The sequence below is a fragment of the Ips typographus genome, linkage group LG15, assembly GCF_016097725.1.
Source record: "Ips typographus isolate SLU linkage group LG15, UJ_Ityp_2.0, whole genome shotgun sequence".
In the NCBI taxonomy this organism is placed as follows: Eukaryota; Metazoa; Arthropoda; class Insecta; order Coleoptera; family Curculionidae; genus Ips; species Ips typographus.
In genome coordinates this window covers 191,404-213,883 of record NC_138436.1, presented here as the reverse complement: position 1 = coordinate 213,883, position 22,480 = coordinate 191,404, and the positions used below count along the sequence as shown (strand labels likewise).

The following is a 22,480-nucleotide window of genomic DNA, read 5'->3' as shown; positions in this document are numbered from 1 at the left end:
CAAAATTTAATCGAGTTAGGGGCTGTCAAAGTGACAGGAGTAGAAATCTCAACCTGCCAGTGCAACTGGAATATTTTCGTCCAATAACTCGGTTAGTTAGCACTTTTCGAACAAACTTGTCATTTGACAGTTGGTAGAGGACACTCTTTGCTGCAATCTGTCAAAAAAATCAACTTGATACCTGTCAAAATAACCGAGTTATTGGATGTCAAAGTGACAGTAGCACAAATCGTGACGTTCTAGGACTTACAGCGAATGTTGTGCAATAACTCGGTCAGGTGACATTTCTCGGACAAACATGTCATTTGACAATTTGTAGAGGACACTCTGTATTACAACTTGTCAAAAAAATCAACTCGATACCTGTCAAAATAACCGAGTTATTGGATGTCAAAGTGACAGTAGCACAAATTGTGACGTTCTAGGACTTACAGTGAATGTTGTGCAATAACTCGGTCAGGTGACATTTCTCGGACAAACATGTCATTTGACAATTTGTAGAGGACACTCTGTATTACAACTTGTCAAAAAAATCAACTCGATACCTGTCAAAATAACCGAGTTATGGTCTGTCAAAGTGACAGTAGTACAATTCGTAACGTTTCAGTGCATCCCAACCAAATTTCGTGCAATAACTCGGTCAGGTGACATTTCTCGGACAAATTTGTCATTTGACAATTTGTAGAGGACACTCTAGGCTACAATATGTCAAAAAAATCAACTCGATACCTGTCAAAATAACCGAGTTGTGGGCTGTCAAAATGTCTCAAACCATTTTGACAGCTGACCGAGCGACATTTGACAGTTGTGCGCATGACGGGTGTCGTTTTTACCCCCACGTTTCGTCAGTTTAGGCCTTCCCCAGTGCCCCGATGCCGGTTACATCAAGTTGCCCGAGACACTTTCACTTAAATCGATCAGTCAATGGTGGAGTGCGTCAGTATCTCAGAAACGTTTCGTTCGTTCGGTAGATTGCGCGTTTTTCTACCGTTTTCGGGTGGTTTTAACGGTTTTTCTACCGATTTAACGCATTTGCCCGTTAATCTACCGATTTTGTGATGGTTTTTCCGGGTGTTTTAGTGGTTTTTTCCACCGTTTTCCTTGCAGACACTTGGGCCCACCAAAACGACCAGTTGGAGACGCGTAAGTGCATTTTTTACACTCTGAAGATGTTTGGAGGGTCGAAACTACGATTATCACCAATTTTTGTGTAAAATTTTTTTTTTACATTTTTGCGGTTTTTGACGCCATTTTGAAATTCACAACCGCCATTTTTACACCAAAACGCTCGCTAAAGCAAGCCAATCAGCTGGGTGAAAACCGCGTTCAAATCAAACGCGGCGTTGCCAAGTTAGCGAAGAAGACATGGCAACGCCGCCCAAAAAATAAAAAACCCTGTTTATAAACTTTTTTGACTAATTTTGGGGTGGGGAATTCGAAAAAAATGGTCTCGAACGCGTCAGCGCAACCTAACCTCAAAAAACACCCTTCAGCCAACCCCCTCCCCCTCAAACAGGCCACAGTGCAGTGTGTTTCACTTTGAACGCCCGTAACTTTGTTGTTTGTCACGTTAGCGAGTTCAGTAAAAAACCATTCGAAAGCCCTTGAAATTCTCTTTAAATCATCTAACTAGACTTTTTGCTGTAACTGTCACTGGAACGGAGTTACAAGCGTTTAAACTCGGTGACTCAAAGTTAGTTTGGTGCAACGTAATTTGTCATTTTGACAGCTTGTAACTTTGTTGTTTTTCCAGTTACAGGGTGCGTTAAAAAAGCGTTTGAAAGCTCTGGAAATTCTCTTTAAATCATCTAACCTAACTTTTTGCCGTGACTGTCACGGTTTGGCCGCTAGAGGGAGTCAAAGTTGACTCAAATTTTTCATAAAAATTTTCATGCACTGTTCCATTTAACCTCAAATAACTCACTTGTTTGGGACACTCTGTATATATTTTTATACGTCAATCGAAAGCCAATGAAAAGGGCTTTCCTACGGTATGGCAACATTGGTTGATCGGTTGGACGGTTTGGCCGCTAGAGGGAGTCCAAGTTGACTCAAATTTTTCATAAAAATTTTCATGCACTGTTCCATTTAACCTCAAATAACTCACTTATTTGGTCCACTCTGTATAAACTTTTATACGTCAATGGAAAGCCAATGAAAAGGGCTTTCCAACGATATGACAACACTGGTTGATTGGTTGATTCGTTTGGCCGCTAGGGGGCGTCAAAGTTGACTCAAATTTTTCATAAAAATTTTCATGCACTATTCCATTTAACCTCAAATAACTCACTTATTTGGGTCACTTTGTATATATTTTTATACGTCAATCGAAAGCCAATGAAAAGGGCTTTCCAACGATATGACAACACTGGTTGATTGGTTGATTCGTTTGGCCGCTAGGGGGCGTCAAAATTGACTCAAATTTTTCATAAAAATTTTCACGCACTGTTCCATTTAACCTCAAATAACTCACTTATTTGGTCCACTCTGTATAAACTTTTATACGTCGATCGAAAGCCAATGAAAAGGGCTTTCCAACGATATGACAACACTGGTTGATTGGTTGATTCGTTTGGCCGCTAGGGGGCGTCAAAATTGACTCAAATTTTTCATAAAAATTTTCACGCACTGTTCCATTTAACCTCAAATAACTCACTTATTTGGTCCACTCTGTATAAACTTTTATACGTCGATCGAAAGCCAATGAAAAGGGCTTTCCAACGATATGACAACACTGGTTGATTGGTTTATTCGTTTAGCCGCTAGGGGGCGTCAAATTTGAATCACAAGTGAACAGGCTTAAAAGTCACTCTGAACCACCCTGTATATATTAGACACAGTGCGTTTGTTACATAACCTTACATTTGGCCCCAATTTACATAACCTAACAAATTGGGCCTATAATCAGCATAGTAGGCCTAAAACATCCTGTATAATTTGCAATTTAAGGCCTACTATACGTCATTACATAAGTGTGATACAGAAAATGAGGTTAATGGACGGTTTGGGTCGTTTTCTATTCGAAATTTCACTTTCTTCCGGCCGATTACGTTACCAAACAGGCCAGGTCAAGGTCGCGTTGGCCGAAAAAGAAGAAAGTTTTGATTGTTTAGTGTGTGTGAATGTTTAGGTGACGTAACCGCTCGGTTGTATAAGTGGCCTACTTGTTTTACCGTTCGACTTACGGGGTGTTTCGATATATCGTTTGAAAGCCCGTTGAATTCTCTATCAAACACTCGGTATAGTGTTTTGAGCTATTGTGACAGGTAAGCGAGTTATTTGAGGTTAAGTGGAACAGTGCATGAAAATTTTGATGAAAAATTTGAGTCAACTTTTACGCCCTCTAGCGGCCAAACCGTCCAACCGATCAACCAATGTTGCCATACCGTTGGAAAGCCCTTTTCATTGGCTTTCCATTGACGTATAAAAGTTTATACAGAGTGACTCAAATAAGTGAGTTATTTGAGGTTAAATGGAACAGTGCATGAAAATTTTTATGAAAAATTTGAGTCAACTTTGACGCCCCCTAGCGGCCAAACGAATCAACCAATCAACCAGTGTTGTCATATCGTTGGAAAGCCCTTTTCATTGGCTTTCCATTGACGTATAAAAATATATACAGAGTGACCCAAATAAGAGAGTAATTTAAGAATGAATGAGACGGCGCACGTTGGCTGTTTAAAAGTTCGCGATTACTTCTGTACGGAATGGTGGAGGCACTTTTTGCTTGACAAAATGGTGGATGCGCTTATAAATTGCCCGTGAGGTGCGGATTTGTATTTTTAGCATAAAAAATTATTTCAGTTGGAAAAAACGGAGTTTTTTTAATTTAATTTTTTTCTTGACAGAATGGTGGATCCGCCCAAAATAAACTGGGAAATCTTGACAAGATGATGGATGCCATTATTAATTGAAAAAATTTGTTAAATCTACTAGCTGTGTTGGCGCGTTCACCTTTTCAAGTCAAGATTTCCAGGTTTCTTGACATATTTTGGATTTTACTCAATTAAAAAGCGCATCCACCATTTTGTCAAGATGAAACCACATTTCTTTTTAAAAAACTGTTTTTTAGCTCAAATACAGTCGAAACGTCTAAAACGACGCTTCCACCATTTTTTATACTGTTTCGTAAAAAATCAGGGCACATCCACCATTTTGTCAAGAAAAATATTAAAAACCTATTTTTTACCTAAAATACAATTAAAATGTGTAAAACGACGCCTCCGCCATTTTTTAAAATACTATTCAAAGCAAATATTCACCATTTTGTCAAGAAAAATCTAAATGTCTTTAAAAAATCGATTTTTTTCCTAAAATTGAGTCAAAAGCTGTCAAACGGCGCCTCCACCATTTTTTTTAAACTGTTTCGTTTAAAGCAGGGCGCATTCACCATTTTTTCAAGAAAAATCAAAAATTCTTTAAAAATTCTATTTTTTACCTAAAATTTAGTCAAAAGCTGTAAAACGGCGCTTTCACCATTTTATTTACGTGTTTCGTAAAAAAAAAACCGGGGCGCATCCACCATTTTGTCAAGAAAACTTAACATTTCTTTAAAAACAATTGTTTTTTACCTGAAATACAATTAAAATGTGTAAAACGATGCCTCCGCCATTTTTGAAATACTGTTCAAAGCAAATACGCGCATTCACCATTTTGTCAAGAAAAATCAAAATTTCTTAAAAAAATCGATTTTTTACCTAAAATTTAGTCAAAAGCTGTAAAACGGCGCCTCCACCATTTTTTTACGTGTTTCGTAAAAAACAGGGCGCATCCACCATTTTGTCAAGAAAAATTAACAGTTCTTTGAAAACAATTGTTTTTTACCTAAAATAATTAAAATGTGTAAAACGACGCCTCCGCCATTTTTTTAAATACCGTTCAAAGCAAATAGGCGCATTCACCATTTTGTCAAGAAAAAAATCAAAATTTCTTAAAAAAATCGATTTTTTACCTAAAATTTAGTCAAAAGCTGTAAAACGGCGCCTCCACCATTTTTTTACGTGTTTCGTAAAAAACAGGGCGCATCCACCATTTTGTCAAGAAAAATTAACAGTTCTTTAAAAACAATTGTTTTTTACCTAAAATGATTAGAATGTGTAAAACGACGCCTCCGCCATTTTTTAAAATATTGTTGAAAGCAAATAGGCGCATTCACCATTTTGTCAAGAAAAATCAAAATTTCTTTAAAAAATCGATTTTTTACCTAAAATTTAGTCAAAAGCTGTAAAACGGCGCCTCCACCATTTTTTACGTGTTTCGTAAAAAACAGGGCGCATCCACCATTTTGTCAAGAAAAATTAACAGTTCTTTAAAAACAATTGTTTTTTACCTAAAATGATTAGAATGTGTAAAACGACGCCTCCGCCATTTTTTAAAATATTGTTGAAAGCAAATAGGCGCATTCACCATTTTGTCAAGAAAAATCAAAATTTCTTTAAAAAATCGATTTTTTACCTAAAATTTAGTCAAAAGCTGTAAAACGGCGCCTCCACCATTTTTTACGTGTTTCGTAAAAAACAGGGCGCATCCACCATTTTGTCAAGAAAAATTAACAGTTCTTTAAAAACAATTGTTTTTTACCTAAAATGATTAGAATGTGTAAAACGACGCCTACGCCATTTTTTAAAATATTGTTGAAAGCAAATAGGCGCATTCACCATTTTGTCAAGAAAAACCAAAATTTCTCTAAAAAATCGGTTTTTTACCTAAAATTTAGTCAAAAGCTGTCAAACGGCGCCTCCACCATTTTTTTTAACTGTTTCGTTTAAAACAGGGCGCATTCACCATTTTGTCAAGAAAAATCAAAACTTCTTTAAAAATCCTATTTTTTACCTAAAATTTAGTCAAAAGCTGTAAAACGGCGCCTCCACCATTTTCCCCGTGTTTCGTTAAAAAAACAGGGCGCATCCACCATTTTGTCAAGAAAACGTAACATTTTTTTGAAAACAATTGTTTTTTACCTAAAATACAATTAAAATGTGTAAAACGACGCCTCCGCCATTTTTTCAAGAAAAATCAAAAATTCTTTAAAAATCCTATTTTTGACCTAAAATTTAGTCAAAAACTGAAAAACGGCGCCTCCACCATTTTTTTCCGTGTTTCGTTAAAAAACAGGGCGCATCCACCATTTTGTCAAAATTTCTTTAAAACAATTGTTTTTACCTAAAATACAGTCAAAAGCTCTAAAACGGCGCTTTTACCATTTTTTAACTGTTTCGTAAAAAAACCTCAGGGCGCATCCACCATTTTGTCAAGATTTTTATTTTTTTTTTAAATTCCGTTTTTTGCAGCCGCATACATTCTTCCGTGCCAGAAACGGGATCCGAACCTCAACGAATGCTTGCAGAAGCAATTTAATCACTTGCGACCGTATCTGGTCGATGGACTGGCCGATTTGCGCGTGCCCAGTATCGATCCGTTCCAATTGGAGAAAATTGTGATCGAAAACGGCCAGGGACCGCTCAAGGTCAAGGCGTCCTTCTACAACGTCACCGCCACCGGCGCTCAGAATTATTCGGTAGAAAAAATCGAGTAAGTTTGTTAATCTACCGATTTTACGAATGGTCTAAATTTACTTGGATAACCTTCCTGAAAATATTCCAGTAGTTTTCCACTCAAAATTTGGCTTAAAAAGACAAATTTCCTTAATCTACCGATTCTACAAATGGTCTGAATTTACTTGATAACCTTCCTGAAAATATTCCAGTAGTTTTCCACTCAAAATTTGGCTTAAAAAGACAAATTTCCTTAATCTACCGATTCTACAAATGGCCTGAATTTACTTGATAACCTCCTGAAAATATTCCAGTGGTTTTCCACTTCAAATTTGGCCTTAAAAGACTAATTTCATTAATCTACCGATTTTACAAATGGCCTGAATTTACTTGGATAACCTTCCTGAAAGTATTCCAGTAGTTTTCCACTCAAAATTTGGCTTAAAAAGACAAATTTCATTAATCTACCGATTCTACAAATGGTCTAAATTTACTTGGATAACCTTCCTAAAAATATTCCAGTAGTTTTCCACTCAAAATTTGGCTTAAAAAGACAAATTTCCTTAATCTACCGATTCTACAAATGGCCTGAATTTACTTGGGTAACCTTCCTGAAAATATTCCAGTAGTTTTCCACTCAAAATTTGGCTTAAAAAGACGAATTTCATTAATCTACCGATTCTACAAATGGTCTAAATTTACTTGGATAACCTTCCTAAAAATATTCCAGTAGTTTTCCACTCAAAATTTGGCTTAAAAAGACGAATTTCATTAATCTACCGATTCTACAAATGGTCTAAATTTACTTGGATAATCTTCCTAAAAATATTCCAGTAGGTTTCCGCTTGAAATTTGGCTTAAAAAGACGAATTTTATTAATCTACCGATTCTACAAATGGTCTAAATTTACTTGGATAACTTTCCCGAAAATATTCCAGTAGTTTTTCACTTGAAATTTGACTTAAAAAGACGAATTTCATTAATCTACCGATTTTATAAATGGCTTAAATTTACTTGATAACCTTCCTGAAAATATTTCAGTAGTTTTCTACTCGAAATTTGGTTTAAAAAGACAAATTTAATTAATCTACCGATTTTACAAATGGCCTGAATTTACTTGGATAACCTTCCTGAAAATATTCCAGTAGTTTTCCACTTGAAATTTGGCTTAAAAAGACGAATTTCGTTATTCTACCGATTTTACAAATGTAATTTTTTTTTTGGAATAATTTTACTGGAATAACCTTTCTGATAATATTCTAGTAGTTTTTCCATCGAAATTTAGTCTGAAAAGACAAATTTTCGTAATCTACCGATTTTACAAATGTCAATTTAGTGGCCTAAATTGACTGGAATAACCTTCCTAAGGTTTTCCAATCGAAATTTAGCCTTAAAAGACAAAATTCAGTAATCTACTGATTTAACAAATTCTGTACCAAATCGGTAGATTACTGAAATTACTCTTTTAAGGCCAAATTTCGAATGGAAAACTTTTGAAATATTCTCAGGAAGGTTATTCTAGTAAATTTAAGTTAAAAGAATTGACATTTGTAAAATCGGTAGAATAAAAAAACGTTTTTTTTCTGACAGCGCAAACGTCAAGGATTACGTCATCGAAATCGGCTTTAAATTCCCCCGAATGGACATACGCGGCAAGTATGACGTCAACGGCAACGTTCTTTTGTTTCCAGTACGTTCCAAGGGCGATTTTTGGGCGATTTTCCGTAAGTGTTCGTTTTCTACCGAATTCCAGCCCACATTGCAATTGTTTTTGTTTGACAGTTGACATTGATGCCGCCGTCAAAATTTACGGCGAGGAAATCGTGAAAAACGACGTAAAATACATGAAAATCGACAAAATGCTGGTCGATTTCCGACTGAAAAAAAGTAGATTCCGCATCAGGGACGTGATCAATCATGGCAACGTTATCGGTGAGTTTTCTACCGAATTTTCGGTCTGATTGGTGTAAACGGTAGATTTCACGAATCTACCGGAAATTGCGTTTAAATTGAGGTGCAACTTGGTTTTTTGATGAAAAATTCAAAATGGTGACCTGATACGCCGTTTTTAGTGGGAAAGACACTTTCCGCACACAACTTTTCTGTTTTTCGACTTAGACCCCCCGAGTGACCACTCGTTTTCGACTAATTTTGGGTCGCTGATTTCAAATCCGCAGTCAGATTTTATGTATCTCTTAATCTGGCCGAGTTCCTGGCAAAGAAATAGTTAAAATGTGAAATTTTATGTCTAACTCGGTTAGTTTTTGAAATATCAAAAAACCGACCACACCAGCGTCTTTTCCGGGAAATTTTAACATAAAATGACACCGAGACGTCAACTCTAACTTGACAAATAAGAAAGTTGTGTTTTTAGTGGGAAATACACTTTCCGCACACAACTTTTTTGTTTTTCAACATAGACCCCCCGAGTGACCACTCGTTTTTGACTAATTTTGGGTCGCTGATTTCAAATCCGCGGCCATATTTCATGTATGTCTTAATCCGGGTAAGTTCCTGGCAAAGTAATGGTTAAAATGTGAAATTCTAGGTCTAACTCGGTTAGTTTTTGAGATATCAAAAAACCGACTGCACCAGCGTCTTTTCCGGGAAATTTTAACATAAAATGACACCGAGACGTCAACTCTAACTTGACAAATAAGAAAGTTGTGTTTTTAGTGGGAAAGACATTTTCCGCACACAACTTTTTTGTTTTTCAACATAGACCCCCCGAGTGACCACTCGTTTTCGACTAATTTTGGGTCGCTGATTTCAAATCCGCGGTCATATTTCATGTATCTCTTAATCCGGTTAAGTTCCTGGCAAAGTAATGGTTAAAATGCGAAATTCTAGGTCTAACTCGGTTAGTTTTTGAGATATCAAAAAACCGACTGCACCAGCGTCTTTTCCGGGAAATTTTAACATAAAATGACACCGAGACGTCAACTCTAACTTGACAAATAAGAAAGTTGTGTTTTTAGTGGGAAAGACATTTTCCGCACACAACTTTTTTGTTTTTCAACATAGACCCCCCGAGTGACCACTCGTTTTCGACTAATTTTGGGTCGCTGATTTCAAATCCGCAGTCAGATTTCATGTATCTCTAAATCTGGTTAAGTTCCTGACAAAGTAATGGTTAAAATGTGAAATTCTAGGTCTAACTCGGTTAGTTTTTGAGATATCAAAAAACCGACTGCACCAGCGTCTTTTCCGGGAAATTTTAACATAAAATGACACCGAGACGTCAACTCTAACTTGACAAATAAGAAAGTTGTGTTTTTAGTGGGAAAGACATTTTCCGCACACAACTTTTTTGTTTTTCAACATAGACCCCCCGAGTGACCACTCGTTTTCGACTAATTTTGGGTCGCTGATTTCAAATCCGCGGTCATATTTCATGTATCTCTTAATCCGGTTAAGTTCCTGGCAAAGTAATGGTTAAAATGCGAAATTCTAGGTCTAACTCGGTTAGTTTTTGAGATATCAAAAAACCGACTGCACCAGCGTCTTTTCCGGGAAATTTTAACATAAAATGACACCGAGACGTCAACTCTAACTTGACAAATAAGAAAGTTGTGTTTTTAGTGGGAAAGACATTTTCCGCACACAACTTTTTTGTTTTTCAACATAGACCCCCCGAGTGACCACTCGTTTTCGACTAATTTTGGGTCGCTGATTTCAAATCCGCAGTCATATTTCATGTATCTCTTAATCCGGTTAAGTTCCTGGCAAAGAAATGGTTAAAATGTGAAATTCTAGGTCTAACTCGGTTAGTTTTTGAGATATCAAAAAACCGACTGCACCAGCGTCTTTTCCGGGAAATTTTAACATAAAATGACACCGAGACGTCAACTCTAACTTGACAAATAAGAAAGTTGTGTTTTTAGTGGGAAAGACATTTTCCGCACACAACTTTTTTGTTTTTCAACATAGACCCCCCGAGTGACCACTCGTTTTCGACTAATTTTGGGTCGCTGATTTCAAATCCGCAGTCAGATTTCATGTATCTCTAAATCTGGTTAAGTTCCTGACAAAGTAATGGTTAAAATGTGAAATTCTAGGTCTAACTCGGTTAGTTTTTGAGATATCAAAAAACCGACTGCACCAGCGTCTTTTCCGGGAAATTTTAACATAAAATGACACCGAGACGTCAACTCTAACTTGACAAATAAGAAAGTTGTGTTTTTAGTGGGAAAGACATTTTCCGCACACAACTTTTTTGTTTTTCAACATAGACCCCCCGAGTGACCACTCGTTTTCGACTAATTTTGGGTCGCTGATTTCAAATCCGCAGTCAGATTTCATGTATCTCTAAATCTGGTTAAGTTCCTGACAAAGTAATGGTTAAAATGTGAAATTCTAGGTCTAACTCGGTTAGTTTTTGAGATATCAAAAAACCGACTGCACCAGCGTCTTTTCCGGGAAATTTTAACATAAAATGACACCGAGACGTCAACTCTAACTTGACAAATAAGAAAGTTGTGTTTTTAGTGGGAAAGACATTTTCCGCACACAACTTTTTTGTTTTTCAACATAGACCCCCCGAGTGACCACTCGTTTTCGACTAATTTTGGGTCGCTGATTTCAAATCCGCGGTCATATTTCATGTATCTCTTAATCCGGTTAAGTTCCTGGCAAAGTAATGGTTAAAATGCGAAATTCTAGGTCTAACTCGGTTAGTTTTTGAGATATCAAAAAACCGACTGCACCAGCGTCTTTTCCGGGAAATTTTAACATAAAATGACACCGAGACGTCAACTCTAACTTGACAAATAAGAAAGTTGTGTTTTTAGTGGGAAAGACATTTTCCGCACACAACTTTTTTGTTTTTCAACATAGACCCCCCGAGTGACCACTCGTTTTCGACTAATTTTGGGTCGCTGATTTCAAATCCGCAGTCATATTTCATGTATCTCTTAATCCGGTTAAGTTCCTGGCAAAGAAATGGTTAAAATGTGAAATTCTAGGTCTAACTCGGTTAGTTTTTGAGATATCAAAAAACCGACTGCACCAGCGTCTTTTCCGGGAAATTTTAACATAAAATGACACCGAGACGTCAACTCTAACTTGACAAATAAGAAAGTTGTGTTTTTAGTGGGAAAGACATTTTCCGCACACAACTTTTTTGTTTTTCAACATAGACCCCCCGAGTGACCACTCGTTTTCGACTAATTTTGGGTCGCTGATTTCAAATCCGCAGTCAGATTTCATGTATCTCTAAATCTGGTTAAGTTCCTGACAAAGTAATGGTTAAAATGTGAAATTCTAGGTCTAACTCGGTTAGTTTTTGAGATATCAAAAAACCGACTGCACCAGCGTCTTTTCCGGGAAATTTTAACATAAAATGACACCGAGACGTCAACTCTAACTTGACAAATAAGAAAGTTGTGTTTTTAGTGGGAAAGACATTTTCCGCACACAACTTTTTTGTTTTTCAACATAGACCCCCCGAGTGACCACTCGTTTTCGACTAATTTTGGGTCGCTGATTTCAAATCCGCGGTCATATTTCATGTATCTCTTAATCCGGTTAAGTTCCTGGCAAAGTAATGGTTAAAATGCGAAATTCTAGGTCTAACTCGGTTAGTTTTTGAGATATCAAAAAACCGACTGCACCAGCGTCTTTTCCGGGAAATTTTAACATAAAATGACACCGAGACGTCAACTCTAACTTGACAAATAAGAAAGTTGTGTTTTTAGTGGGAAAGACATTTTCCGCACACAACTTTTTTGTTTTTCAACATAGACCCCCCGAGTGACCACTCGTTTTCGACTAATTTTGGGTCGCTGATTTCAAATCCGCAGTCAGATTTCATGTATCTCTAAATCTGGTTAAGTTCCTGACAAAGTAATGGTTAAAATGTGAAATTCTAGGTCTAACTCGGTTAGTTTTTGAGATATCAAAAAACCGACTGCACCAGCGTCTTTTCCGGGAAATTTTAACATAAAATGACACCGAGACGTCAACTCTAACTTGACAAATAAGAAAGTTGTGTTTTTAGTGGGAAAGACATTTTCCGCACACAACTTTTTTGTTTTTCAACATAGACCCCCCGAGTGACCACTCGTTTTCGACTAATTTTGGGTCGCTGATTTCAAATCCGCGGTCATATTTCATGTATCTCTTAATCCGGTTAAGTTCCTGGCAAAGTAATGGTTAAAATGCGAAATTCTAGGTCTAACTCGGTTAGTTTTTGAGATATCAAAAAACCGACTGCACCAGCGTCTTTTCCGGGAAATTTTAACATAAAATGACACCGAGACGTCAACTCTAACTTGACAAATAAGAAAGTTGTGTTTTTAGTGGGAAAGACATTTTCCGCACACAACTTTTTTGTTTTTCAACATAGACCCCCCGAGTGACCACTCGTTTTCGACTAATTTTGGGTCGCTGATTTCAAATCCGCAGTCAGATTTCATGTATCTCTAAATCTGGTTAAGTTCCTGACAAAGTAATGGTTAAAATGTGAAATTCTAGGTCTAACTCGGTTAGTTTTTGAGATATCAAAAAACCGACTGCACCAGCGTCTTTTCCGGGAAATTTTAACATAAAATGACACCGAGACGTCAACTCTAACTTGACAAATAAGAAAGTTGTGTTTTTAGTGGGAAAGACATTTTCCGCACACAACTTTTTTGTTTTTCAACATAGACCCCCCGAGTGACCACTCGTTTTCGACTAATTTTGGGTCGCTGATTTCAAATCCGCGGTCATATTTCATGTATCTCTTAATCCGGTTAAGTTCCTGGCAAAGTAATGGTTAAAATGCGAAATTCTAGGTCTAACTCGGTTAGTTTTTGAGATATCAAAAAACCGACTGCACCAGCGTCTTTTCCGGGAAATTTTAACATAAAATGACACCGAGACGTCAACTCTAACTTGACAAATAAGAAAGTTGTGTTTTTAGTGGGAAAGACATTTTCCGCACACAACTTTTTTGTTTTTCAACATAGACCCCCCGAGTGACCACTCGTTTTCGACTAATTTTGGGTCGCTGATTTCAAATCCGCAGTCAGATTTCATGTATCTCTAAATCTGGTTAAGTTCCTGACAAAGTAATGGTTAAAATGTGAAATTCTAGGTCTAACTCGGTTAGTTTTTGAGATATCAAAAAACCGACTGCACCAGCGTCTTTTCCGGGAAATTTTAACATAAAATGACACCGAGACGTCAACTCTAACTTGACAAATAAGAAAGTTGTGTTTTTAGTGGGAAAGACATTTTCCGCACACAACTTTTTTGTTTTTCAACATAGACCCCCCGAGTGACCACTCGTTTTCGACTAATTTTGGGTCGCTGATTTCAAATCCGCGGTCATATTTCATGTATCTCTTAATCCGGTTAAGTTCCTGGCAAAGTAATGGTTAAAATGCGAAATTCTAGGTCTAACTCGGTTAGTTTTTGAGATATCAAAAAACCGACTGCACCAGCGTCTTTTCCGGGAAATTTTAACATAAAATGACACCGAGACGTCAACTCTAACTTGACAAATAAGAAAGTTGTGTTTTTAGTGGGAAAGACATTTTCCGCACACAACTTTTTTGTTTTTCAACATAGACCCCCCGAGTGACCACTCGTTTTCGACTAATTTTGGGTCGCTGATTTCAAATCCGCAGTCATATTTCATGTATCTCTTAATCCGGTTAAGTTCCTGGCAAAGAAATGGTTAAAATGTGAAATTCTAGGTCTAACTCGGTTAGTTTTTGAGATATCAAAAAACCGACTGCACCAGCGTCTTTTCCGGGAAATTTTAACATAAAATGACACCGAGACGTCAACTCTAGCTTGACAAACAAAAAAGTTGTATTTTCTAACGGTTCCAGACCGCCATTTTCAATTTTTAGTCAAAAATGCGAGTTGCACCGCTTTTAAAGGGTTTTTCCGGTAGACAAACAGTTTTCTACCGAAAAAAAAGTAGATTAATCAAAATTTCGGTAGATTTCGGTTTTTTCGGTAGATTATCGATTTTTTTTGGTTTTTCCAGGCGAGGCGATGAACAATTTCCTCAACTCGAATTCGGAGGAAATTATCAAGGAAATGCGACCGGCTGCTCGCGTTTCATTGGCCCGTCACTTTAAAACGTTTCTGGACGGAGCATTTTCGCAATTACCCCTTAAAATTTGGTTACCGGACGCTTAAAATTAACGTCGATTACGTTATTTTTTTAGGTTAAGTGTCGTTTTTTTTTGACAGGTTTGACAACTGTCACTTATTTTGACAGTTTTAAAAATCAACCAAAACTTCATTTGACAGACTTCACGATCACATTTTGTGACAAAATTTGACAGTTTGAAATGACAATTGGCATCAAATTCCTGACCAAAATTTTTGACAGCTAAGAATGACAATTATCATTTTGTGTTTTTGACATTTGGTATGTCAAAATTTGACAGTTAGTATTTTGTATTTCAAATATTGTTACATCAAAATTTGACACTTTTTAATGACAGTTGTCATTTCGTATGTTTGACAATTTCTACGTCAAAATTTGACATGTCACTTATAAAATTGTCGAATCATTTTTTGACAATTTGACCATCAGGATGACAGTTGGCATTGCAGATTTTGACATTTCTGACGTGAAAATTTGACAACTGTCACTTATAAAATTGTCGAAAATTACATCATTTTTTGACAGTTTGACCATCAGAATGACAGTTGGCATTGTAGATTTTGACATTTCTGACGTCAAAATTTGACAGCTGTCACTTGTAAAATTGTCGAAAATTACATCAATTTTTGACAATTTGACCATCAGGATGACAGTTGGCACTGTAGATTTTGACATTTCTGACGTCAAAATTTGACAGCTGTCACTTATAAAATTGTCGAAAATTACATCAAATTTTGACAATTTGACCATCACAATGACAGTTGGCATTGTAGATTTTGACATTTCTGACGTCAAAATTTGACAGCTGTCATTTTTAAAATTGTCGAAAATTTCATCAAATTTTGACAGTTTGACCTTCATAATTACACTTGTCAATGTCACAGTTTGACAAGGGTTATTTTTTGAATCTGTCAATATTGACACTTTTGACATTTTTTTGCGTGAAATTTTTGACAGAAATGTCACGTCAAATTTACCACACAGTTTGACGTTTAGAATGTTGACACTTTTCGTGTATTTGACAGATGTCACTTTTAGAATGTACGTCAAATGTTTGACAGTTTCTAAAATGACAGTTTTGACACGTTACTCTCAGTTTGGTCGAAACGTCAATTTTTTCTGTCCGATTTACGTCAAATTTTTTTGACAGTTTGACATAAAAACATTTTTGACAGTTGATGTCAATTTTTTGACAGTTTTTCCAGTCCAGCAAAAAAAAACCAGTGATATTATTTTGAATACTTATACAGGGTGGACCAGTTTGTTTTTTGTTTTTTTTTTGCGGGCGCCTCCACCATCCTGTCCAGAAATCTACCGATTCCACTACTTGGTCCACCCTGTATATAGTGAGAGTTAACAGTATTGTATTTCTTTTGCTTTTACGTGTAATCTACTGAATTGTTAACGAGGATTTAAATATATATTTTTTTTAATAATTTAAAAAAAAAATGGTTGTTTTATTTGGATATGCTTTTGGTCAACTTAGACGCCCTCTAGCGGCCAAACGGTGTCATTAATCAACTCGTGTGGGGATATTTTTGGAAAGCTAGAATTCTGTTCTATCTTTTGTTTTCTATGACATTTTGACGTAACTTGTCAAATAAGGGAGTCATTTAAGGTCAAAGCAACGTGTGTCAAAAAATATGTGATTTTATGGTGAGGGAACTTTGACGCCCTCTAGCGACCAAACGGTGTCATCAATCAACTCATGGGGGGATATTTTTGGAAAGCTTGGAATCTGTTCTATCTTTTGTTTTCTATGACATTTTGACGTAACTTGTCAAATAAAGGAGTAATTTAAAGTCAAAGCAGCGGGTGTCACAAAATGTGTAATTTTATGGTGAGGGAACTTTGACGCCCTCTAGCGGCCAAACGGTGTCATCAATCAACTCATGCGGGGATATTTTTGGAAAGCTTGGAATCTGTTCTATCTTTTGTTTTCTCTGACATTTTGACGTAACTTGTCAAATAAGGGAGTCATTTAAGGTCAAAGCAACGTGTGTCAAAAAATATGTGATTTTATGGTGAGGGAACTTTGACGCCCTCTAGCGGCCAAACGGTGTCATCAATCAAGTCAAGGGGGATATATTTGGAAAGCTAGAAATCTCCTCTATCTTTTGTTTTCTATGCCATTTTGACGTAACTTGTCAAATAAGGGAGTCATTTAAGGTCAAAGCAACGTGTGTCAAAAAATATGTGATTTTATGGTGAGGGAACTTTGACGCCCTCTAGCGACCAAACGGTGTCATCAATCAACTCATGGGGGGATATTTTTGGAAAGCTTGGAATCTGTTCTATCTTTTGTTTTCTATGACATTTTGACGTAACTTGTCAAATAAAGGAGTAATTTAAAGTCAAAGCAGCGGGTGTCACAAAATGTGTAATTTTATGGTGAGGGAACTTTGACGCCCTCTAGCGGCCAAACGGTGTCATCAATCAACTCATGCGGGGATATTTTTGGAAAGCTTGGAATCTGTTCTATCTTTTGTTTTCTCTGACATTTTGACGTAACTTGTCAAATAAGGGAGTCATTTAAGGTCAAAGCAACGTGTGTCAAAAAATATGTGATTTTATGGTGAGGGAACTTTGACGCCTTCTAGCGGCCAAACGGTGTCATCAATCAACTCATATGGGGATATCTTTGGAAAGCTAGAAATCTGCTCTATCTTTTGTTTTCTAATGACATTTTGACGTAGCTTGTCAAATAAGGAAGTAATTTAAGGTCAAAGCAGCGGGTGTCACAAAATATGTAATTTTATGCTAAAAGGAACTTTGACGCCCTCTAGCGGCCAAACTACTAAGCCAATCAATCAATGTTGTCATATCGTTGGAAAGCCCATTTCATTGGCTATCCATTGACGTATTAAAATCAATATCATGTCTGTCAAATAAGACAGTTATGCAGGTTCAAATGAAACGCTAGTGGGCGCGCATTCGCCAATTGTCAAGAAAAACAATAAAACAACCAACATTTAGAACAATAATCTAAATATATTACATTATACAGTATGATACAAAATTAAATAAAACATTGAAAAGAAAGCACCAATCAAACAACGACGTTTCGAATTTATTGCGTTCCGCATCCATCATCAGGGATTTAATAATTATTAACAAATATCACTTTAATTATATAGTTTTTTTTTCACTCTAAATCCACCGTGTGTCTCTGTTGTACTGTCATTTTTGACAGCTCTTTTCACTTTTAGCGATCAAACTGAAATTTGACAGCTTTTGATGTTTGAAAATGTCATTTAAGTAGATTGTCAGCTGTCAATATGACATTTCTGTCATCAGGGTGGCAGTGACGCAATTATTTTCAGTTGCGTTGCTTTTTTCATCCTAAAATTAGTCGAAAACGAGTATAATCTCGTATTTTTGACATTTTGACGTTGGACTGTCATTTTTGACAGCTGTCAATTGAAAAAATTGAGTTTATACTCGTTTTCGACTAATTCGAGGGTGGGGAATCCAACGCAACTAAAATTAATTGCGTCACTACCACCCTGATGGCAAAAATGTCAAATTGACAGCAAAAACTTGTTAAACGCGTTTTAACTGTAGAACCGTTGACTTTTCAAAACTGATTTAACATTTTTTGAATTCCTTGAGTCTGAATTAGTCGAAAATGAGTATAATCTCGTATTTTTGACATTTTGACGTTGGACTGTCATTTTGACAGCTGTCAATTGAAAAAATTGAGTTTATACTCGTTTTCGACTAATTCAGGGGTGGGGAATCCAACGCAACTAAAATTAACTGCGTCACTCCAACCCCAGTGTCAGAAATGTCAAATTGACAGCTAAAAACGTGTTACACACACTCGATCAGAGATTCCACATTTCAACAGTAATAAACTCCTAATTTTTCTTTTCCACACATAATTTAGTTCAGATCACATGACTTTTGGTTAAACCTAACCTAATCTAACCTAACCTAACCCCAATCACAGATAGTCATACACAGAAAAAAAAAATAATTAAATAACTTAACTGACAGAAAAAAAATCAAACACTCGAGCACGCAGTCTTTTGTCATTTGATGACGTCAAAAAAAAAAACAAAAACCGATCAAATGATCGATATAATGGCGGCCATTTTGGTTTTGTTTTTTGTGATATGTAAGCGCAAACGTCACAGTCGCAGTTGATTTTTAGTTTTTCCAGCCGTTCACTCTGTGTACACATTCAATTCGGACCACCCTGTACCAAAGTTCAAGGTTGCGTGGATGAGGCCATTTTATAGGAAATTGCAAGATCTACAAAAAAGGTTATTACCACTTTTCGGCTACGGCGCTTTCCAAGCGAGTTACGGGCAAAAAACGTTTCAGGGGGGCGTAAATGACGTATCTCCGCCATTTTGACAGTTGGTGGGATTTTGACAGCACCAGTGGATTCCCCGTCCTCGGTTTAGTCGAAAACGAGTACAAACACCAGGTACCTAAATACAACCCCAAGGGAGATATTTAAGGGACAGTGAATGGGGTCTTGGTGACCCCACACGGTTAATAGGCTGTAACTCGCTTAATAACTGGAATTTTGGGATGATTCAAAAAACGTTTTAAAGGTAATTTTACGGTCTACAAAAAGTGCTTAGTACACTTTTGCCCTACGGGGCCACCCTGAAAAGTTATCGTACCTAATTCCGCCATTTTGAAAGTTAGCCCAATTTTGACAGCACCAGTCGATTCCCCGTCCTCGGTTGAGTCGAAAACGAGTACAAACATGGGGAGTCTAAATCCAACCCGAAGAAAGATATTTAAGAAAAACTCAATGGGGTCCTGGTGACCCCACACGGTTAATCTGCTGTAACTCGCTTAATAATAGGAATTTTGGGATGATTCAAAAAACGTTTAAAAGGTAATTTTACGATCTACAAAAAGTGCTTAGTACACTTTTGCCCTACGGGGCCACCCTGAAAAGTTATCGTACCTAATTCCGCCATTTTGAAAGTTAGCCCAATTTTGACAGCACCAGTGGATTCCCCGTCCTCGGTTTAGTCGAAAACGAGTACAAACACCAGGTACCTAAATACAACCCCAAGGGAGATATTTAAGGGACAGTGAATGGGGTCTTGGTGACCCCACACGGTTAATAGGCTGTAACTCGCTTAATAACAGGAATTTTGGGATGATTCAAAAAACGTTTAAAAGGTAATTTTACGGTCTACAAAATGTGTTTAGTACACTTTTGCCCTACGGGGCCACCCTGAAAAGTTATCGTACCTAATTCCGCCATTTTGAAAGTTAGCCCAATTTTGACAGCACCAGTCGATTCCCCGTCCTCGGTTTAGTCGAAAACGAGTACAAACATGGGGAGTCTAAATCCAACCCGAAGAAAGATATTTAAGAAAAACTCAATGGGGTCCTGGTGACCCCACACGGTTAATCTGCTGTAACTCGCTTAATAATAGGAATTTCGGGATGATTCAAAAAACGTTTTAAAGGTAATTTTACGGTCTACAAAAAGTGTTTAGTACACTTTTGCCCTACGAGGTCACCCTGAAAAGTTACCGTCCCTAATTCCGTCATTTTGAAAGTTAGCCCAATTTTGACAGCACCAGTCGATTCCCCGTCCTCGGTTTAGTCGAAAACGAGTACAAACAAGGGGAGTCTAAATCCAACCCGAAAGAAGATATTTAAGAAAAACACTGACAGACCTCATCCTAGTGTATACGCGCCTGCCCCATCCCCGTATACTAACCGATCCGCGTTTTCTCGTTTATGGCACAATTTGAGGGGGGGGGGAGGGCGCCGGCAACACTGCGCACCACCTTGAACCCCCACAGTCAGCGACGGCCAAATAGCACATTTAACCGTAAAACAACATTGTCTACTAAAGCTTACAACAACTGTCCAAACATTATTTAGGTTAGAAACGTGAGAATCAGCAAACTGACAGCTGTCAGCAACGTTGCCGGCGCCGTAGGCGCGCACGCCGTTCCCGCAGCGGTGCCAGATGGTTGCAAGGGTACCACCGCATCGATGTTTGTGTCGTAAGTGCGGTCTGGAAAAAGGCACATTTTTCAGAAAAAAATCGAAAAAAAAAATCGAAATTTTGGTACTCGCCTTCGTCCACTCCTTGGCCGTTTCCGGAACCGGAACCGCGCAACGGTTCGTCGTCGTCGTCTTCAATGTCCGGTCCGTTGCCGGAACCGGAACCGTCCGTTCCGTCCCGTTGCATTCCCTCGACGTAGTTTTGGCCCGCCGACGCTACCGCCACCTGCAAGTTTGCCGCGAAATTAGCGGAGGGAGCTAAAACACTTTTCCTGCTCTATCTCCTAAACGGTGAGGGTGATTTTGTTCAAATTTGGGGTGGAGGCCTAAATTGGGTTGGTGCACAATACCCCCCACTTCCTTCCACCCTCGGGGGTGGGAAAGGGGTGGCAAAAATGCGATTTTTAAAATTTGAAAATTTTGATGCTACGGTCCCTTGAGGAAGCCTTCTGACAACCCTCACACCAATTTTCATTGAAATCCCTTGAAAGGTGTGGCTATGCGGTGGAAAAAAGGTGAAAAGGTAAGGGGACGTAACACATTTCCAGCTCTATCTCCTGAACGGTTGGTGTGATTTAGTTCAAATTTGGGGTGGAGGTTTAGATTGGGCTGACGCACAATACCCCCCACTTCCTTCCACCCTCGGGGGTGAAAAAGGAGTGGCAAAAATGCGATTTTTAAAATTTGAAAATTTTGACGTTACGTTCCCTTGAGGAAGCCTTCTGACAACCCTCACACCAATTTTCATTGAAATCCCTTGAAAGGTGTGGCTATGCGGTGGAAAAAAGGTAAAAAGGTAAGGGGACGTAACACATTTCCAGCTCTATCTCCTGAACGGTTGGTGTGATTTAGTTCAAATTTGGGGTGGAGGTTTAGATTGGGCTGACGCACAATACCCCCCACTTCCTTCCACCCTCGGGGGTGGGAAAGGGGTGGCAAAAATGCGATTTTTAAAACTTCAAAATTTTGAAATTACGGTCCCTTGAGGAAGCTCTCTGACAAACCCCACACCAATTTTCATTGAAATCCCTTGAAAAATGTGGCTACGCGGTGGTAAAAAGGTGAAAAGGTAAGGGGACGTAACACTTTTCCAGCTCTATCTCCTGAACGGTTGGGGTGATTTAGTTCAAATTTGGGGTGGAGGTTTAGATTGGGCTGACGCACAATACCCCCCACTTCCTTCCACCCTCGGGGGTGAAAAAGGAGTGGCAAAAATGCGATTTTTAAAATTTGAAAATTTTGATGCTACGGTCCCGTGAGGAAGCCTTCTGACAACCCTCACACCAATTTTCATTGAAATCCCTTGAAAGGTGTGGCTGTGCGAAGGAAAAAAGGTGGAAAGGTAAGGGAACGTAACACTTTTGCAGCTCTATCTCCTAAACGGTGAGGGTGATTTAGTTCAAATTTGGGGTGGAGGTTTAGATTGGGCTGACGCACAATACCCCCCACTTCCTTCCACCCTCGGGGGTGAAAAAGGAGTGGCAAAAATGCGATTTTTAAAATTTGAAAATTTTGACGTTACGTTCCCTTGAGGAAGCTCTCTGACAACCCTCACACCAATTTTCATTGAAATCCCTTGAAAGGTGTGGCTATGCGGTGGAAAAAAGGTGAAAAGGTAAGGGGACGTAACACATTTCCAGCTCTATCTCCTAAACGGTGAGGGTGATTTGGTTCAAATTTGGGGTGGAGGTTTAGATTGGGCTGACGCAAAATTCCCCCCACTTCCTTCCACCCTCGGGGGTGGAAAAGGGGTGGCAAAAATGCGATTTTTAAAATTTCAAAATTTTGAAGTTACGGTCCCGTGAGGAAGCTCTCTAACAAACCCCACACCAATTTTCATTGAAATCCCTTGAAAAATGTGGCTATGCGGTGGAAAAAAGGT

The 22,480-nt window shown here is 38.0% G+C and overlaps 2 protein-coding genes across 2 annotated transcripts in view; one reads left to right on the top strand and one right to left on the bottom strand.

Annotated features, from left to right (window-relative positions):
- Positions 1-993: 993 nt before the first annotated feature.
- LOC145738164 (protein takeout-like) lies at positions 994-16,059 on the top strand. Its single transcript, XM_081993035.1, has 6 exons — positions 994-1,143; positions 6,291-6,531; positions 8,085-8,218; positions 8,277-8,426; positions 14,476-14,986; positions 15,194-16,059. Exons 1-5 carry the CDS (start codon positions 1,059-1,061, stop codon positions 14,628-14,630), a joined length of 765 nt encoding a protein of 254 aa, XP_081849161.1. The 5' UTR covers positions 994-1,058; the 3' UTR covers positions 14,631-14,986; positions 15,194-16,059.
- A 1,516-nt stretch (positions 16,060-17,575) lies between these two features.
- Positions 17,576-22,480, bottom strand: part of dally (division abnormally delayed protein) — a 30,066-nt gene continuing 25,161 nt past the window's right edge. Inside the window, exons 6-7 of the mRNA XM_081992957.1 lie at positions 20,671-20,824; positions 17,576-20,608 (exon numbers count right to left, since the gene is read on the bottom strand). Coding sequence (XP_081849083.1) covers positions 20,469-20,608; positions 20,671-20,824 — 294 coding nt within the window. The 3' untranslated portion in view covers positions 17,576-20,468. The remainder of the gene's footprint in view (positions 20,609-20,670; positions 20,825-22,480) is intronic.